The 16,772-nt window shown below is 48.9% G+C and overlaps 1 protein-coding gene across 1 annotated transcript; it reads right to left on the bottom strand.

The window, feature by feature from the left end:
* Positions 1 to 372: 372 nt before the first annotated feature.
* On the bottom strand, positions 373 to 16,201 carry ADAMTS4 (ADAM metallopeptidase with thrombospondin type 1 motif 4). Its single transcript, XM_053368578.1, has 9 exons — positions 14,485 to 16,201; positions 8,885 to 9,208; positions 7,438 to 7,570; positions 6,875 to 7,042; positions 6,166 to 6,452; positions 5,447 to 5,633; positions 4,885 to 5,060; positions 4,470 to 4,645; positions 373 to 3,113 (listed from the first exon to the last, which is right to left on the bottom strand). Exons 1-9 carry the CDS (start codon positions 15,103 to 15,105, stop codon positions 2,699 to 2,701), a joined length of 2,487 nt encoding a protein of 828 aa, XP_053224553.1. The 5' UTR covers positions 15,106 to 16,201; the 3' UTR covers positions 373 to 2,698.
* Positions 16,202 to 16,772: the final 571 nt, after the last annotated feature.

Below are 16,772 nucleotides of genomic sequence, written 5' to 3'. Positions count from 1 at the left end.
GACTTTGCAACAGGAAGCTGCCTTAGACAGAGTCCAGCCATTGCGCCATGTAGCTCAGTGTAGCTGACAGGCTGTAGGTCTCCCAGGATTTGGGGCAGGAATCTTTCTCCACTATCTGGGGTTGCCTGGGACCTTCTGCTTCGGGAAGTGGACACCCTACCACTGAGCTATGTGCCCAAGTGAAACTGAAGCGCTGCCCAGGACAGATAACTCAGTCCCAGTGCCCAGCTAGAAAGATCTGGAAAGTTGCATTTGGCTGCTGGGCCTGAGGTTCCTCACCCCTCCTCTTAATTCTTTCTCCCAAGCCACTGCTAAATACCAGGGGTGGCAGTATAGCGGTACCCACCAAAAGAGTCACACCAAGACACCGGGTTTATAAATAGCATTAAATAACCTGGCGGAGTTTTTATTATTTCAAAACGAAAAAAAATAACCCCAGATCCCCAACAATAGTTATTAAGATCAAACACACTGTTCTATACAAAACAAATATAAAACCCAACCTCATGACCCCTGGGGACTTGCCCCGGGGCCAGTTAAGGCTTTTGCTGCTATCCTCCTTGATTTATAATTTAATTAAATTATTAACTATCAGAGTCCCTGTGGTTGAGGGAAAGGGCTATCACTGACAAAACTGGGGAGTTGTTTGGGGGGGGGGATTGCCTCTGGTTCTACAGAGGTTTTAAATATAATTCACCCCCTCCAGGGGGAAACTTAGTGTGTATCAGCTTCGGTATGGGCATAGCTCATGTTGCTCAACTACAACTCCCATCAGCCCCAGCAAGCATGGCCAAAGGCCAGAGATGATGGGAATTGCAGTTCAACAGCATCTGGAGGGCCCAATGTTCCCTACCCCTGTTGTAAGGGCTGGTGCTTCTGGCACGGCAATGTGCAGAATGAGTTTCTTGTTCCCTTTTGCTGCCTCTTGGCCCATGTGCTTCTACTCCTCAGGTGTTTGGGGAGGGGAGAGACAATGAGAAGACCCTGGCTTGGCATCCTTTCGCTCTCAGAGCTGGTGGAGTCCCATTGTTTCCCACCTTCGCTCTACTTCACTGCTGCAACCACTAACCTCTGCTCTCATTTTAGAAGTCAGCGTCTAGAGATGATAGCCAACTGACTTTTACTCAGAGTAGCCCCACTGAAATTGGTGGACCTAAGCTAGTCCAAACCATTGATTTCATTAGACAGGCATTGGATGCAACCTTCTCTCTCCCTGCCACCTCAATGAAATCACCTGCTTTCCCTCACTTTTTTTTAAGGCTGGGAAAAATAATTCCCTTTTAACGGCCTCCTCATGCTAAGCTGCTGCTTATTCCCTTGCCACTCACTCGGCAGTGCCTCCTAGCCCATAATGTTAGGGCCGTCAGCTCCCCTCGCAACCTGTGATAATTGGGAACCAGCCCAGACACAACATTATTTTCTGGGCTGAGGGGAGGAAATTCTTCGAGTGGCCTCTTCTGCAGGCCATAACAGTGAGAGGCACAAAGGCCTGGTCCCTTCGCCCCTCCCTCGACACGATAGAAGAAGGGAGGTCTAACTGAGGTCGGCCTACTATGAGGAAAAAGCCCCAGAGCCTGACCACTTTGGGACGGCTTTTCCCCCAAACCAAGGCCTGTAATTTCTCTGGTGCCTTGTCATTGCCGCAAGAAAAAGGAGAAAGGCACGTGCTGCCAAAAAAATAAGAGAGGCTCGCCTGTCCAAAGCCAGAGACAGCTGTGGGGTGGGCCAAAAAAAAGCCCATTTGAGAGCAGAGAGTGGGGGAAGGAGGAGGCGCTAAGAGGCTGAGGTAGACGCCGCTGATTCGAGCACATTTTCTGGCTCCCCCAGAAAAAACGTGTGGTGTAAAGTTGCCAAGTTTTGGTGAGGCTGAGGAACATTGCTGCCTCCTTTGTTCTGCTTAAAAAAAAAACCCCAGCAGCAACAACAAATATATATATATAAACCCTCCCCACAATTAATACTCTTTATGCATCCAGAGTAGTGAATAAATAAAAAGGATAATAAATACAGTACGCGAGCGGACAGGAATAAAAAAACTGAGGGAACAAGCACAATGGAGAATAGGCCCGTTGACGGCCTGGGCTAAGCCAGATGTTGTTTTTGCAGAATTGATGCCTCTTCTCTTCAGTCAGCTCCGTTGCTTCTCCCTGTCGCTCATCCCCCCCTGAAAAAAACCACAAAAAAACAGCAAGGGGCTTTTTTTCATCTCCTCCGCACCCTGGATTCCATTTTGGAGCCCGGCTGACCATCGCCCTATAACTTATCAGATCCCTTGCAGGGAGGAGGAAACGGCTTGGCTTGACAACCCCACACTTGAGGTCAAGCCTTTTCAGACATACAAGGCCTTAAGCCTCTGGGTGCTTTCCCCTTTCCCCCACAACTTGGTTTGTGTCCTGAGTCTTCAAATGTCCAGGCAGAGCCAAGAAAGAGAGTCCACAACATGCTGAAGAAGGTTCCGGAAGGTCCCTGAGCCATTAAGCAAACCTAGCACCAGCTTTTGCTGCTTAGGGTCTCTTGTTTGTGGGGTCAGCGGGGAAGGTCTGGTGCAGTTTGGTCATCTTCAGGAAAGCGACATTAAGAAGACGTGCCTTTTGAGCCCCCTCCCCACGCAGACACCTGCCTCCATTGTGGGTTGCAGGGGCCAGAGCAAGTCAGGAGGCCTGGCCAGGAACCACCTCTCCCCAAGAGGTGCGCATGTCTATTTGCGGCCTCGCCGGTTCCTTAGGACCTCCAAGATGCGAGCCTTCTGCTTCAGCCACTGGCTCGACAGCCTCTTTGGAGCCTTGGGGACGAAGAAGGTGTACTTGAGGCGCGGGGTCTTCTGGTCGGTCACCACCAAGGCTTGCAAGGTGAGCGGTTCTTTCAGGGGCCCGCGCCCCACGATCGTCTCCATGGCCTTGGTGGCCCCGCTGTAGCGCATGGTCACCCCGCCTGGCAGGTGGACGTCCTGCTCGGAAGGTGCCAGGATGTAGTTGCCGTTGAGGGCGTAAGTGCTGTCCCGCCGGCGGAGAGCCAGGTAGATCCCGTCGCTGGAGGACGATGGGCCGCTGCTCTGGCGGATCAGGATGTTGGTGGCTCCTGCTGGGATGGTGACCACGTCGTTGTAACCGTACCTGATTGGGCGGAAGGACGAGAAAGATCAGGGATCAGCTGGGATGGAGAGCGGCAAAGCCCTGCCTCTGAGGGTCAGGGTGGCCAGGTCTCCACAAGACTCAGGGCTCATTCACACTTCTGTTTTTCTTGCCACTTTCCTCCCTGGGAAAACTTGCATTTTAGCGCTGAATCAGAACAAAGGGCAATCCGGTTTTTCTGCGGATTGCTGTTCTGATTTCGTGCAGAAGAACAAGTTTTCCAGAGGAAAGTGGTGGAAAACTGCTCTGAGCCGTGCTTTCTAGGCGTGGGACAAGCAGAAGTGTGGCCGAGCACCCAACTTTTCTGGGTAATTGTCAGGGAACTTTGGGAATTGTTGATCTGCAAGGGGAATAAGGGGCTCCTGGTGACTCTCAGCATACGTGACAGACTACATCTCCCAGGGTTCTTTGGGGGATGCCATGACTGCTTAAGGTGCTGTGCTATGGCTTTAAATGAATGGTGTGAATGTGGCCCTAGGAAGCTGTGAATAGGAGCCAACCTCTTGGTCCGAGAAAGGCCATGTCTTAGGGATGGATGGGATTGGAGTGAGAGGTCCCACATGTTCCACATTCTTTATTTGTTTCAACACTTTGTATACTGCTTAATCCCAGTCATACAGGAGCAGTGTACCCATGGACATGATTCATTGCAAACAGCAGTCCATGGTCTTCTAGGAATCAGGGGCTCTTAAAAATCGCCCAGTTCTGTTGGAATTAATTTATGTACTTACTTGCATGCAGGGGAAGTTTTCCCTTCAAAATGCATGAGAGTTCTTACACCTTTTTGTTAGGTATGGGAACAGGATGGTTTTATAATTGGAGCAAATCATGTAAGTATGAATATATATGTATTTGTATCCAGTGCCTTTTTTCTTTAAAAAAAATGTTTAGGGGTACTCTCATTTTGACTCAAGAAAATAACCATTTTATAGTTCAAATCAGGAAAAATAAATACAGTAAATGGACAGTAGTACAAAGATTCACAAAATGTTTAGGGCTTTGCATCCCCCTGCATCCCCCCCCCCCAGAAAAAAGCATCTAAGTTATACTCAGAGCCCAGCGTCAACTCCATTCATTTCAATGGATCTGCTCCAAGTAGGCATACTCTTGGATACAACCTGAAATTCATAAATGCAATAACTATTCATCATTTATATCTGGGCTCTTGAATTAGGGTTTCTATGGATACTTTTGGCGTAGGCCTATATTTAACTGTTGAAGTAATGGCATCAGCAGGGTCTCAACTATCTGTAAAGAAATGCTTGGGGTTGGGAAGGAGGGAAACACATTGTGCATTGTGCCACACAAAGCAGCGCCTGCAAAAAAAATGTCACTCACTGAGGGTTGGTGAAAGAACCATAGATCTTGGTGCATCCAGAGTTGTCCCCTCCGCACACCATGCATTTGTCAAACTTCTTCTTTGAGCCGATGACACGATCACAGCCAGCGTGGACGCAGCGCCCCTGGACGCAGACTGAGGTGGAGTCGGGGGAGCAGGGTGTTCCATCAGCCACCTAAAACCAAGCAAGAGTCAGTTTGCTGCCCCAAGGACTTATGGGAAAATCACTTTCCTCTTCGGTCCTCTACTTCCTTCCCCACGACACCTTCCAGATTCTCCATCTCCCGCCTACACACTCTCAGATAGCTGTCCATTGCTTTGCATTTTGTTTCCGAAAGCCTGTTCTCTTAAGTGTAAAATAACCTCAGGGTGTCCTGAGGGACAGGAGGCCCACGTTGCCATGGTAACACATACCTTCGGTTCCAGGACATAGTAGTAGCCCAGGGCATGGGATTGGCAGGTCAACTTGCACTGGTCACGCTCAGCCACACCGCTGTAGCGGGGCACCCAGTCCATGGGGGCAGGGTAGTCCTTAAACATGTCCGTGCGGTGATTGTAGACAGCACACTGCTGTTCCCGGTAGGTCAGAGCTGGAGGAGAATTAACACACAGGGGTTAAGACCTGCAACTAGGGCTGGGTGACACGGATAAAATGGCCCCAGGTGCATTTTGGGTGTGAAATGGGCATCAACTTTCATGTTAAACCTCTAGACGATTGCTTCCGTCTCACATTTCTCTTCCATATTAAACAATTAAGCAAGACCCCTGTGCGCCACTTGGAATAATGAACCCAGTTAGCACACAGGAACATAGGAAGCGGCCTTATGTGGAGTCAGACAATTGGTCCCTCTGGCTCACTCTTGCCTGCACTTGCTGGCAGTTGGCTAGCTATGTTTTCAGACAGTAATAAACGCAAGCGAGGAAGCACCAGGGCAGGCTGAGAAACGCTGTTTGAAAGTGGCGTAAATGATCTTACCGTTCCCATCGGGGCAATTCTGGACGTTGCAGGAGCGGTACTGGGTGCGTTTCCCCTCGCAGTACTTGCCACCATTGCGTGGGACAGGCTTGTTGCACTCGCGGGTGGAGTACTGCACTCCCCCTCCACAGCTGCGGGAGCAGTCGCCCCACGGGCCCCAACGTCCCCAGCCGCCGTGGGTGGGAATCTGCAAAAAAGGAGAAAAGGGAAGAGAGAGTGAAAAAGTGCTTTGTGTGAGTCAGTTGATACGTCATACGGTGTTTTCAAATGTACAAAGCACTTCACAAGCACTACGGTATGGGCAATGAATCTGTCAGTATCTGTTTCTCCCTTTTCTAAACTTAAGTTCAGTTCCCTACATTTCCACATCAGTTTACGTGCCTCTTGTGTTCTTGGGTTTCCAAGGCTTGTATCCAGTGTAGTGCCAAGCAATTCGATCCACTAGCGCAAGAATTGGTGCTTGTGCAGCAGATCTCCCCTCCTTCCCCTGTGCACCCCTTAAATCTGTCCTGATGCTCCCCTCAGGAGCAGAGAGGGCATGGTGTCCATTCAGGGGAGAAGAAGAGGGAAAGCACCATTACGCAAGCACAATTTACTGTGCTAACAGAACAAGTGCATTCAATACTGTACAAATGCGTCCTCCCCAGCTCAAAAAGTGAGCGCTGTGTCCTTTATGTCTACCCTGAGAATGCAGAGACACTGCTGGCGGGTCTACTCACATTGTACGCCTTCAAGTCGACTTTGCTGATGCACTGGCCGCTCATGCAACTCTTGCCTTCGCCGCAAGGTGTCCCATCGGCCCAGGGGAAGTATTTCGTCTGGCACATGTATTGCCCGTTGATCTGCCCCGTGCACCACAGTGAGGAACAAGGGGGACGCATGCTGGGGCAGTGGCGTGAGTCGGGCCCAAAGCTCAGCTGGCACTGCTGGTCCACATCGTAATCACTGCCGGGAAAGGCAGCTGGGAGGTGCAGGGGTTCGCGTGGTTTGTCTAAGAGGCAGCGACCTGCAAGGAAAGGGATGAGGAAGGGGGAACCAGAAGATTGGTTAATTCAAGGCCTAGGAATGGGCAGATCTGTCAGTTTTGAGTATACAGTTCTGCAAAGCAATGTTCCCTAATGAAAATGCATTTTGGTATGCCCTATTCACCATTACTGCATATGCATTTTATGTTCCTTTGCACATCACTTGGCCGGACAACAGCATTACAACGTTTAGAGATGTGTGAATTTCAGAAAATGGCTGCTTTCCGTCTTTGCATTGTTTTGGTTCTCCTTTCAATGCAAACTGAATTGAATTGCTCCCCCTTCTCCCTAGGTGCTTAAGTTGTCACATGAGGCCAGGATGGTGAGGAAGGAAGCTCGACCACCGGGGCTGAAAAGATCCAACTGAACAGTCAAGGACTGCGCAGATTGGAAGAAGTCTTACCGTGGTCGTTGTCTAGGAAGTCAGTGATGAAGCGGGCACTGCATGGGGACCACATCTCTTCAGGGTCCACGGGGGACATGATGGAGGCCATCATGTGACGTGAGTTCGAGTGGCGGTTCAGCTCTCTGCAGTGCTTGTCATCGTCATGGAGCATGTTGAAGACATGGCCTATACAAGGGGGAAAGGAAAGCGGGAGAGAGAGAGAAAGAAAGAAAGAAAGAAAGAAAGGAAAAAGAAAGAAAGAAAGAAAGAAAGAAAGAAAGAAAATTCAGCTCCAGCTCCCCATAAACTTGTGAAGCTGCAGGATATTTTGCATTAATTACTTGGCCATTCAAGAACAGAATCTGCGTCTGAGAGTCGAGGCAGGGCATAGCCCTGATGGTTAATAGTCATTGATACATTATCCTTCATGAAACTCATATTGCTGACTAGACAAGCCTAGGCTTGCACTCCACACCTCTGTCTTTTTGGGGAATAGACCACCTGGCTTTTCGACAGGGGTGGATCCATGGGAATGCCCCCAGGTGTGGCTGGTTGAGTGCAAGGTGCCAGTCCCCACTTACCAAGCTCATGCGCTGCAGTGAAAGCAGACTGGAGCCCGTCGTCCTCCACGATGGAGCAGCTGCGTTCTGGGTCACACACAGTGCCCACGTCCGCCATGCCCAGAGTGCCACAGCTAGAGCGCCCGCAAAGATCCTGCCAGGGAAAGACAAATGCATATTGTCAAGGCCACCAATGCACAGTGTGGCAGAAACAGCCATTAAAGGAGCCTCCAAGGTGGCACTGGCCACGTGGGATGGCACCCTCTGCAGGACTCAGCAGGCAATGTCTACAGTATCTTTTTGGAGGGGAAGGCACCCACTGGCCGCCAAATCAGCTCTCCTTACAAGTCAGTAGGGGGAGAGATGGTCAGACGCTTGCGTTCAGACCAAGCTAGAACTGATAGAATCATAGAGCTGTAGGGCTAGAAGGTTCTAGTTAGCTATGATTCCCTGCAACACAGGAATCATAGCTAACAAATTTGTGATGGAAGGCCATGCAGCATCTCTTTCAAAACCTCCAGTAAACAAAAGTTCATAGGTAAAGTAAAGGGACCCCTGACCGTTAAGTCCAGTCGCAGACAACTCTGGGGTTGCGGCACTCAGCTCGCTTTACTGGCCAAGGGAGCAGCTGTTTGTCCGCAGATAGCTTCCGGGTCATGTGGCCAGCATGACTAAGCTGCTTCTGGCGAACCAGAGCAGCACATGGGAAACGCTGTTTACCTTCCCGCCGGAGCGGTACCTATTTATCTACTTGCACTTTGACATGCTTTTGAACTGCTAGGTTGGCAGGAGCAGGGACCGAGCAACGGGAGCTCACCCTGTCGCGGGGATTCGAACCTCCGACCTTCTGATCGGCAAGTCCTAGGCTCTGTGGTTTAGACCACAGCACCACCTGGATGTAGTAGCTTCTTAAAATGCCCCCCCCTCTAATTTTCTTTTTCTTGGCAGCTATCTATATCTATCTATCTATCTATCTATCTATCTATCTATCTATCTAATCTATCTATCTATCATCTATCTATCTATCATCTATCTATCTATCATCTATCATCTATCTATCTATCTATCTATCTATCTATCTATCTATCTATCTATCTATCATATATCGATCGATCTATATCATCTGTCCTTGGGGTTTTTTTGTGAGCTTCATGGCTGAATAGGGAATTTGAACCCAGAACTTCCTGGTCCTAGTCTTATCTACCCTCCAGCTCTCAACTAGCTACTTATTGCAAATACCCCTTAAGCCTCTGGGGGCTCTCTTTCATCCAACGGAAACCAATTTGACTTTTGCTGCAATCCCTGGAACATTTTGCAGGTTAGGAAAGTAAGGAGCCTATTGCTAAATGCCAGTGTGACCAATTTGCAGATTTTATGCAGAATTTGGCCACTTTTCTTGGTGCAGAATTTTAGTTGTGCGAGTTCTCTGTGCAGCATATAGGGGGATACCTGGATGCAGTTCACTTACCTCCCTGGTGAAGAGAATGGCTGTGTCGAAATGCTCAGGATCCTCGTCACTCTCCTTATTGAGGCCTTTCTGCCACGTGCAGAAATTCCGCAGCGTCTCGGCAGCGTTGGAAGACACCCGCAACCCGTCCTCGGATTGTCCAATCACAACCAGCCTGGTCACGACCAAGTTGACTGGATTCTTCAGACTGGGGTGTCGGAAGAACTTGGCGGCCGCTGCCATGATGGTGAGAAGGTAGCGCTTGAGGCCTGCGCCATGGAAATGCGCCATCTCTTCATCAGCCACCACCAGAGTCTCCACATAGCGTGGGATGGAAGCAAACCGCTGCAGGGAACAGAAGGGATGAAGAGAGGTGAGTTGGAAAGAGGGCGAGTGAACCTCATTCTGCCCCCCCCCCACACACCATGGGGGAGCAAGCTTTGCCCCAAGTGCCTAGGCAAGGACAGAACACTGGGTGGGGATACATGAAATGACAGATCCATCAATTTAATTAATGTTATCTGCTATGTATTTTGAGAAGCTGTTTGTTGTCTATGCATTTGGGCACCTCTTACGATACCACAACAAGTTTTTGCGTGGCAGTTCCTGAAATTGAGGAGCAGGTATTTGTCTTATCTTTGGAGACATTTGGATGCCATTTTGAATCAAGATGGCAGACCGTTCTGTTCAAAACTGCACTGATTTTAACCGATTTTTTTCATGGCGGTTCCTGAGGTTGAGGAGCAGGTTTTTGTCTGTCTTTGGATACAATTGGACACCATTTTGAATCAAGATGGCAGAGCGAACCTTTCAAAACTACGCTGATTTTAAGCACTGATTTCAAGACTGCGCTGGTTTTTCTGTTTCTTAGAATTCCTGAGCAGCGTCAGGTACAAGTCTGCTTAGCCATATTTGAAGAAGGATTGTAGTTCAATGGCAGAGCACCTGCTTTGAATGCAGGAACTTCCCCGCTGTTTCATGTTAGAAGTACACTACAGAAAACCTAATTTTCAGCCTGGGGGCTGCATTTCTTCAGAGTGATCTTCCAGGGGCCACATACCAGGGCTGGGTGCAGGCAGATGTAGAAGTGGGTGAAGCAATGGATCTGACTCTTATCTTTGTATGGTAGGTTCCATTCCAGCCATGCAAAATGCAGGAACATAGGGAGCTGTCTTGTACTGAGCCAGACCATTTGCCCATCTATCTCGGTACTGTCTACACTGATTGGCAGTTGCTCTCCAGGGTCCTGTATCTGGAGATGCTGGGGATTGAACCAGTGACCTTCTGCAAGCAAAGCAGTCGTTCTACCTCTAAGCTATTGCACTTCCCCAAGGGCTTCTACACACAGAAAGAGATTTCTCCATCTTCCTTCCAGCCAAGAAGTATTATCACATTTCAAGGACACATTCAGCCAGCCAAAAGCACTTGAGGATATGGTCTGTGAGATGGGCTGCGGCCTGTGGAGAGACCCAAGGGCCACATTTGCCCCCTGGTATTAGATTCCCCAACCCTGCCACAGAAAGTGATGGGAAAGACTCTTCTCTGCCTGAGATTCTTGAGAGCTGCTGCCAGTCGGTGTGGACAATACTGGGCTATACTAGGCTGCTTCCTAGATTCCTGTTAATAATAGGCAGGGCAGGGAACACTTTAAAAAAACAACCTTTTAAAATCAAATAGATTTTATTGAAACGATTGCATGTAAAGGATATGTGGCAAGTAAAATATCTGACACCAAAAAGGATTTAGGGCTTGGGGAATTTGAAACTAAGCAGTTTTGGTGGGGAAACAGTTCTTTAGCTGGAGATGGTTAGGGAGCTTAGGCGACAAGGCCCAACAGTTTTGACGGATGGATTAATCAACCCCGGGCTTCTGTTGATTAATCTGTCAGGCCCCATTTGAGCAAATAAACAACATATGTGCCTGAATGCCTTGATGTCTCCAGCCAGGCAGCATGGAAGAAGATGAGTAGCGGAGAGCTTGTGGGGTAGCTTTCTTGACTGGCTGCTGGACAAAATTCCTGAGGGAGGGAAGGAGGGAGACTTTGAGGGCTGTCTCTGCTGTTGGCTCAGAGCCTCAAGCCTCGACTCCTTCGGTGCAGCAGGAGACCAAGCACCAGTGCCTGCCTTCCGCTAAGTAGGAGGCGAGGTCTCTTAGGGCCTGTGCAGTGCTGAGACATCTCCGCCACCGTGTGAGGTCAGAGCTTGCCACGGCTTCGCTGCATTACATGCGTCATGAAGACCCAGAGGTGAAGGGTTAGGGTGACAAAATACGAACGGGGTTCATGTCAGATTTGATGGGGACAGACTTTCACTGGTGCTCAAAAGCTTGCACTGGTTGCTCTTACTCTGTCAGGGCCAGGTTCAAGGTTCTGGTATTCATGGCCAAGGCTTAATTGGTGACAACTTGAGCCAAGGATACCTGATCTCTTATATCCCTGCCCAGTCATAGAGGTCTTTGGGGTAGTCACTTTCAGAGCCCCCCACTTCTCTCAGAGGCACAGTGTTACACACCACCACCCCAATCTCCAAGAGCGGTGTGAGATTCCAGGGGTTCCAGGCGCTTATCCAGGGTTATTGCTTCCTCTGGGAAGATTGAGGCACAGTGGAGGCTAGTGCTTTTAAGAAATATATTACTTATAATATAAATAGCTCGTATCCATTAGGAGCTGTGTGTTCAATATTGAGGACCCAGTTTTATGGAACCCCCTTCCAGCTGAGGCCAGACTTTTATTCTAGCTGGCAATTTCAAAGGAATTCTGATTTTATAGCTTTAGCTCGTTTTTATTGTGTCAAGGTTCTGGAACAAATGCTTAGAGACTATTGCAATTAAGTGGTCTGTAAATGATTGAAATAAATAATAAAACCTCTGCTTCATGGAGGGGGTTGCAAATAGATGGGCCTCTGGCCTGATCCAGCAGAGCTTTTCTTATGCTCTCTGCCACAATCTTTTTGAGATCTCAGTGTTGGCTTTGCAGAACTCAACAGGGAAGAGGATGGGTTCAAAACTAGAGTCACTTGGCTCTGCCTGCCGCTGGCTGTGGCACCACCTGCTGTTAGCCTCCTTCTCTTCTGCCCTGCTGGTCCCAATGGGCACCAGCCACTGCCAGGAGCCTCTCCCTTTCTCTTTAAAGCGAACTTTCTTCCAAGCACCCTGAACACCCAACAGTTGCTAGGCAGATTTCCATCCCAACAGTAGAGATGTGTTCAGGTTGGCTGGTGGCACTGAATGAGCTTAAGCTGGTGTGCAAAGGTAGAGCCACAATCAGACTTAAGGGGCCAACTGTGCATCTCGAAAGAAAGAGGAAAACCACCCCCACCCCAAAAAAGAAAGAAGATGATGATGTAGATTTGCACAAAAAAATGCACACGATAATTTATGTGCATAGCTGCCAACACGGGTTCTTGGTGACCATTGGGAATAGCAGGGCAGAAGGCAAGGAGGCCAACAGTAGGTGGCACCATAGCCAATCCCAGGGAGAGCCACCATGTCCAGCTAGGGCTGGGAGAAACCTTGGAGAGCCACTGGTAGCTGCTAAGCTAAATGGATCAGTCCTCTGACTTGGCATGAGGCAACTTCCTGCGTTCTTATGACAGGAGCCTTCACTGTCCTCCTTTGCGTTCAGCCTCCCTTCCTCTAACCACTGGCCTGCTTTCTCAAGACATCCTAGCAGCTGTTCCAAGATGGCACCCAGACCAGGGAGGCCATGGCTTGCATCTGCATGGAGCTGCTTTCTCTCCCCAGCCTCCCCGATGGCTTTCTACAGCTTTGCCAAGACTTTTCTTGTCTCTTTCCCAACCCCAACTGATGACACCTCACAGCCAGGGCAAAGAGCAGTCAGAGGAGGGGGAGGGTTGTGGTGGGTGGTGGGTGCAAGTGTAGAATCGCTGTCTGGGGGCTGGGCGTTCCCTGCTTCACTCTGTTCCATTATTATCTCTCAGACTTGGCCCCAAGGAAGAATCTGAAGGATGCAGACACTGCAACCATATACCCCACCGCCTGCCTGCCACTGAGTGGGAGTGACAGAGATATCATAATTAACATGCCTTTAGAAAATGTGACCCAAACAAAATGAAAACATGAAAAAGAAAACTTCTTTCTTAACAATAGGGTTGGGCAGAAACAGCGTGCTAGGTCCTGGATAGGGATGGGCCAATCTGTCAATTTCAACGTCTCTCAGTGTCTCGTTTTTCCAACTTTCCATACATTTGGCTTTCTGCATTTTCACATCACTTTGCAAATTTTTTTTGGTGGTGGCTGGGGAGGGAAGTCCTCATGAAAATTCATCAACACTTTAGTGCAAATCTCCCCTAATGTTAAAATCTCTGTATGCAGTTTTGCCTAGTATCTATGGTTCTTACTAGCGACACTTTGCTGTGTCTGTGATCCTGCCAGGAATCAATATCTTTGATGGATTCACCAGGCCAGTGTTGTTGACAATGACAGCCTTCCCTAACTCCCATTAGATGCTTTTGGACTACAGCTCCCATCATGCCTGAGCAATAGCCATGTTGGCTGGGGCTGATGGGAGTTGGTGTCCAGTGACATTTGAAAGGCATGAGGTCGAGGAAGGTTAAGGAAACAGGAACAATTCATAACTTGTCTGGCAAGACCAAGTGCCATTGGCTCAAGAGTCCCTGTACACAGCCAGTGTCAGGGATCAACCCCATTGGGCATTTACTGTGGCCCCACATCCCAAAAGGGGCCCTACTTTTGATACCCCAGGAGCCTGTCAGGAGAAGCAGCAACAGCAGTAACCACCTCTCTTGGGTCCAACTAAAGGGGCATTCAGACATGGAGTTTATTGCGGTAGTTTGCCTGGCTATAATGCAGGCATTTCTGTTCTGGTTCTCAAAGTTCCTTTTCCACCGCATTGCCTGTTGCATTATGGAACAGTGGCTTTCATATTGGCATCTTATCCCGCCGTACTAAATTTCATTCACACCAGTGGGCGTGGTGTGACCTGACCTATCATTGGACACATCTCCAGCCTTTAGGCGCATGCGTGCCTCTGTTTCCCCATGATTCACCAATGGAAATGACAGAAACGAACTGTATGCCGGAATACCGCCCCAAATTCACGTGAGTGGCGGTGGCCTGATGCATGAAAACTGCAGAAAGTACAAAAACTGCAGAAAGTGCAAAAGCCCCACAATTTCCTGGGTTAACTGGGTTGCAATTGACACGGAAGTGAGCATCAAACCTATATTAGATACCTGATACTGCTACGGGCTCCCAGGAAAATGGGGACATAGTGGGCAGTTGAGAACATTCCCACCGGGAACCTCCAAAGAACCTTTTGGGTGGGGAGAAGGGCCGTACCAAAATGGATGTAGAGGGACCCAGGTTCAATCGCGATGTCCTTCAGGTCAGTCTGTTCATATCCCATGACTGAAACCCCGGAGAGCTACCACCAGCCATTGTGGACAACACTGAACTAGATGGACAAGTGGTCTGAGCCTGTATCATGCAGCTTCTTTTAACAGCAAGACAGAAATGCTAAAGCAGGACTCAAAAGCCGGCCCCGAGCGCAACGTGGAACTAAATGACGTGTGCAAAGTATTCCCGGTAAGTGTTTTTGGCAGCCGCATCCCCCCCCCATCCCAGCATGCTCCCGCTCTTACCTTTGCTCTCCTGGGAGATGCTTCGTCCTTGGGCAGTGGTTTGCCTGCAGGGGCTGTCATGCTCTCTGGCGCCTGGGACCCGACGCCGCACATTGGCCCGTCCGCTTTCTCTGGCATCTTCTTCCTCACCACGTGGGCGCCGGCTCCTCCTGCCGTGTTCGGGGCTCCCCCTTCCAGGGGCTGCACGTGGTACTCGGTGCCACGGTACTGAAGAACCCCCAGCAGCGATGTCCCGTCGTAGTTGACTGCCGCAATCGATTCCGGGTCAGAGTTCACCGTGCCAGTGAAGTAGGTCCCTTGCTCGGCCAAGCCGTCCACTTCTTGTCCCGACCTGCCCAAATACTGGACCGTCAAGCCCTCTGCGACGAAGCTGGGGTCTTTCTCTAAATTTAGGACCAGTTCTTCACCGAACACGCGAAGGCGGTAGGAGAGCCGCTCATCCGAGCTGCCGCTGCCTCCCAGGCCGTTGTCTAGCATGTCGCCCTCATCCCAGCCCGCAGGATGGAATGTGGCATTGAGTCTCTCGGGGAAAATTATTTCTTCTTGATACTGGCCGAAACGGGCCCTTTCGTCCACAGCGAGGACCAGGTGGCAGCAGGTGATAAACCAAAGAAGAAACATTTGGAACTTTTTTTTTTCTTTTGCTAAAAGCAACCTTGCAGGGAGAAAGGGCAAAGCTTGGTGATCTTTGAGGGAGAAGATTCTTCTAAAGAAAAAGAGGAGCCCCTGAGATTAGCAAAAATAAAAGCAAATCAACAACTTGGCTGATGCACACAAAGGATGTGAGCAGTAAACGGAGGCAATTGAGGTCACTCCTTCTGTCCTAGCTGTGGCTCACAGCACCTAAGCAAGGAGCGTCATCCACTCTCCTTTGGGTTTTGAAATCCACCTCCAGTCACCACCTCACACACCCCAGCATGAAGTCCCTCACTGCCTATTTAAATTTCTTAAAAATGGACCATCAAGAAGTCCCTTTTCCAGAATTGTGGGGTTTCTCTTTCTCTCTCTCTCTCTCTCTTTCCCCACCTCAATGCCAAGTCTTTTTGAGCTGTCTTCTTTTCAGCACACACACTCTTCTTTAAAACAAAAAACCCGGCAGCGATCTGGAAGCCTGTGCAACAGGATGGAGCTGAGGTTTTCCTTTCCTTTTGTTCCAAATTTTTAAAGAAATACAAATATATAAATATACCTCTCTCTTCAAAAAGGGGGCTTCCTTCCTTCTGAATAAAGGAGCTTGAATGAAAAGCCGGTGGAAGAAGGGAAAAAAGGAAAAGAAACCACAAGAAATCGATGTCAATTCCAGTTGGCGTTTTCTCTTTTCTTCGCGTCTGTCTAAGAATCCTTGGGAACTTTTTGAGTTTGAAAGAGCGCAAGAGAGAGAAAATGTGTGTATGTGATATATATATTTATATGTGTGTATTAATCTCTCCTCCTTTATTAAATTGCGCTACAGTTGCTCGTTCAAGCATCCAGCTCCTTTTAACAGCTGTTTTTGGCTTCTGCTGATTGGCTGAAGCAAGGTAATTTTTTTTATAGCCTTCCTTGGCCCCCCCTCCAATTTTGCTGAAGTACAAAAGACGCAAGCAGGCAGTCGTTTGATGAGATCATAAATTACAACAGTTTGTATGTGGGTTTTTTTTTCTCTTTCTTTTTTCTTCCGTCCAAAGTAAGGGGGGGAGTGGGTTGCAGAGGGAAATGATGGTTCATCCATTGGCTAGAAGCCAATTTAAGGGTGGGAATTGCAGTTGTGACTCAACAGATTGCCAATTTCTGACACAGCTTTTTTCTTCATCTTTAAACACAGTGTCCAAACCTTCTCTTTTGTAGATTCTCTTTTGCTATCTCTGGCTGTGTACAGGATATTACTACTACTACTACTACTATTACTACTACAGATGTTGCTACAGTTAGTGAAAGCATGCTGGCTGTTTCAGAGTTGAAATCACCCAAAACCCACACCTACTTTTCAGTGGAGGGTGGGAGCCTTCCCTGTTCTGATTGCTACTAGTCCACATGGTTTGAACCCTGAATGCTTTTTAAAGTGTGGGAAATGGTATCATAGAAACTTAAGATCCGTTTTAAGGTACTTTCTTCAGGGCCCCCATCCCCAGCTTTTGGACATGACTGGCTGGGGCTGATGGGAGCTGGAGTTCAACAACATCTGGAGGGCCACACATTCCTCAACACCTGTCCTAATCCTAGAAACACTTACCTGGAAGTAAGTTCCATTGAGCTGTATGGGACTCATTTCCAAGTCAGTTCTCAAGCAAATGGCGCAGTCTTTGGCT

This window comes from Podarcis raffonei, chromosome 16, assembly GCF_027172205.1.
Source record: "Podarcis raffonei isolate rPodRaf1 chromosome 16, rPodRaf1.pri, whole genome shotgun sequence".
Classification (NCBI taxonomy): domain Eukaryota; kingdom Metazoa; phylum Chordata; class Lepidosauria; order Squamata; family Lacertidae; genus Podarcis; species Podarcis raffonei.
Note: the sequence above shows the minus strand (reverse complement) of the source record. Positions and strands in the feature narration are given on the sequence as shown.

Coding starts and splice junctions, on each gene's coding strand:
- ADAMTS4 (XM_053368578.1), bottom strand. CDS start 15,105: ATGTTTCTTCTTTGGTTTATCACCTGCTGCCACCTGGTCCTCGCTGTG. Junction 6,453..6,874: donor CTTCCTAGACAACGACCACG/GTAAGACTTCTT, acceptor CTTTCCTTGCAG/GTCGCTGCCTCTTAGACAAA. Junction 5,061..5,446: donor GAATTGCCCCGATGGGAACG/GTAAGATCATTT, acceptor ATTCTCCTCCAG/CTCTGACCTACCGGGAACAG.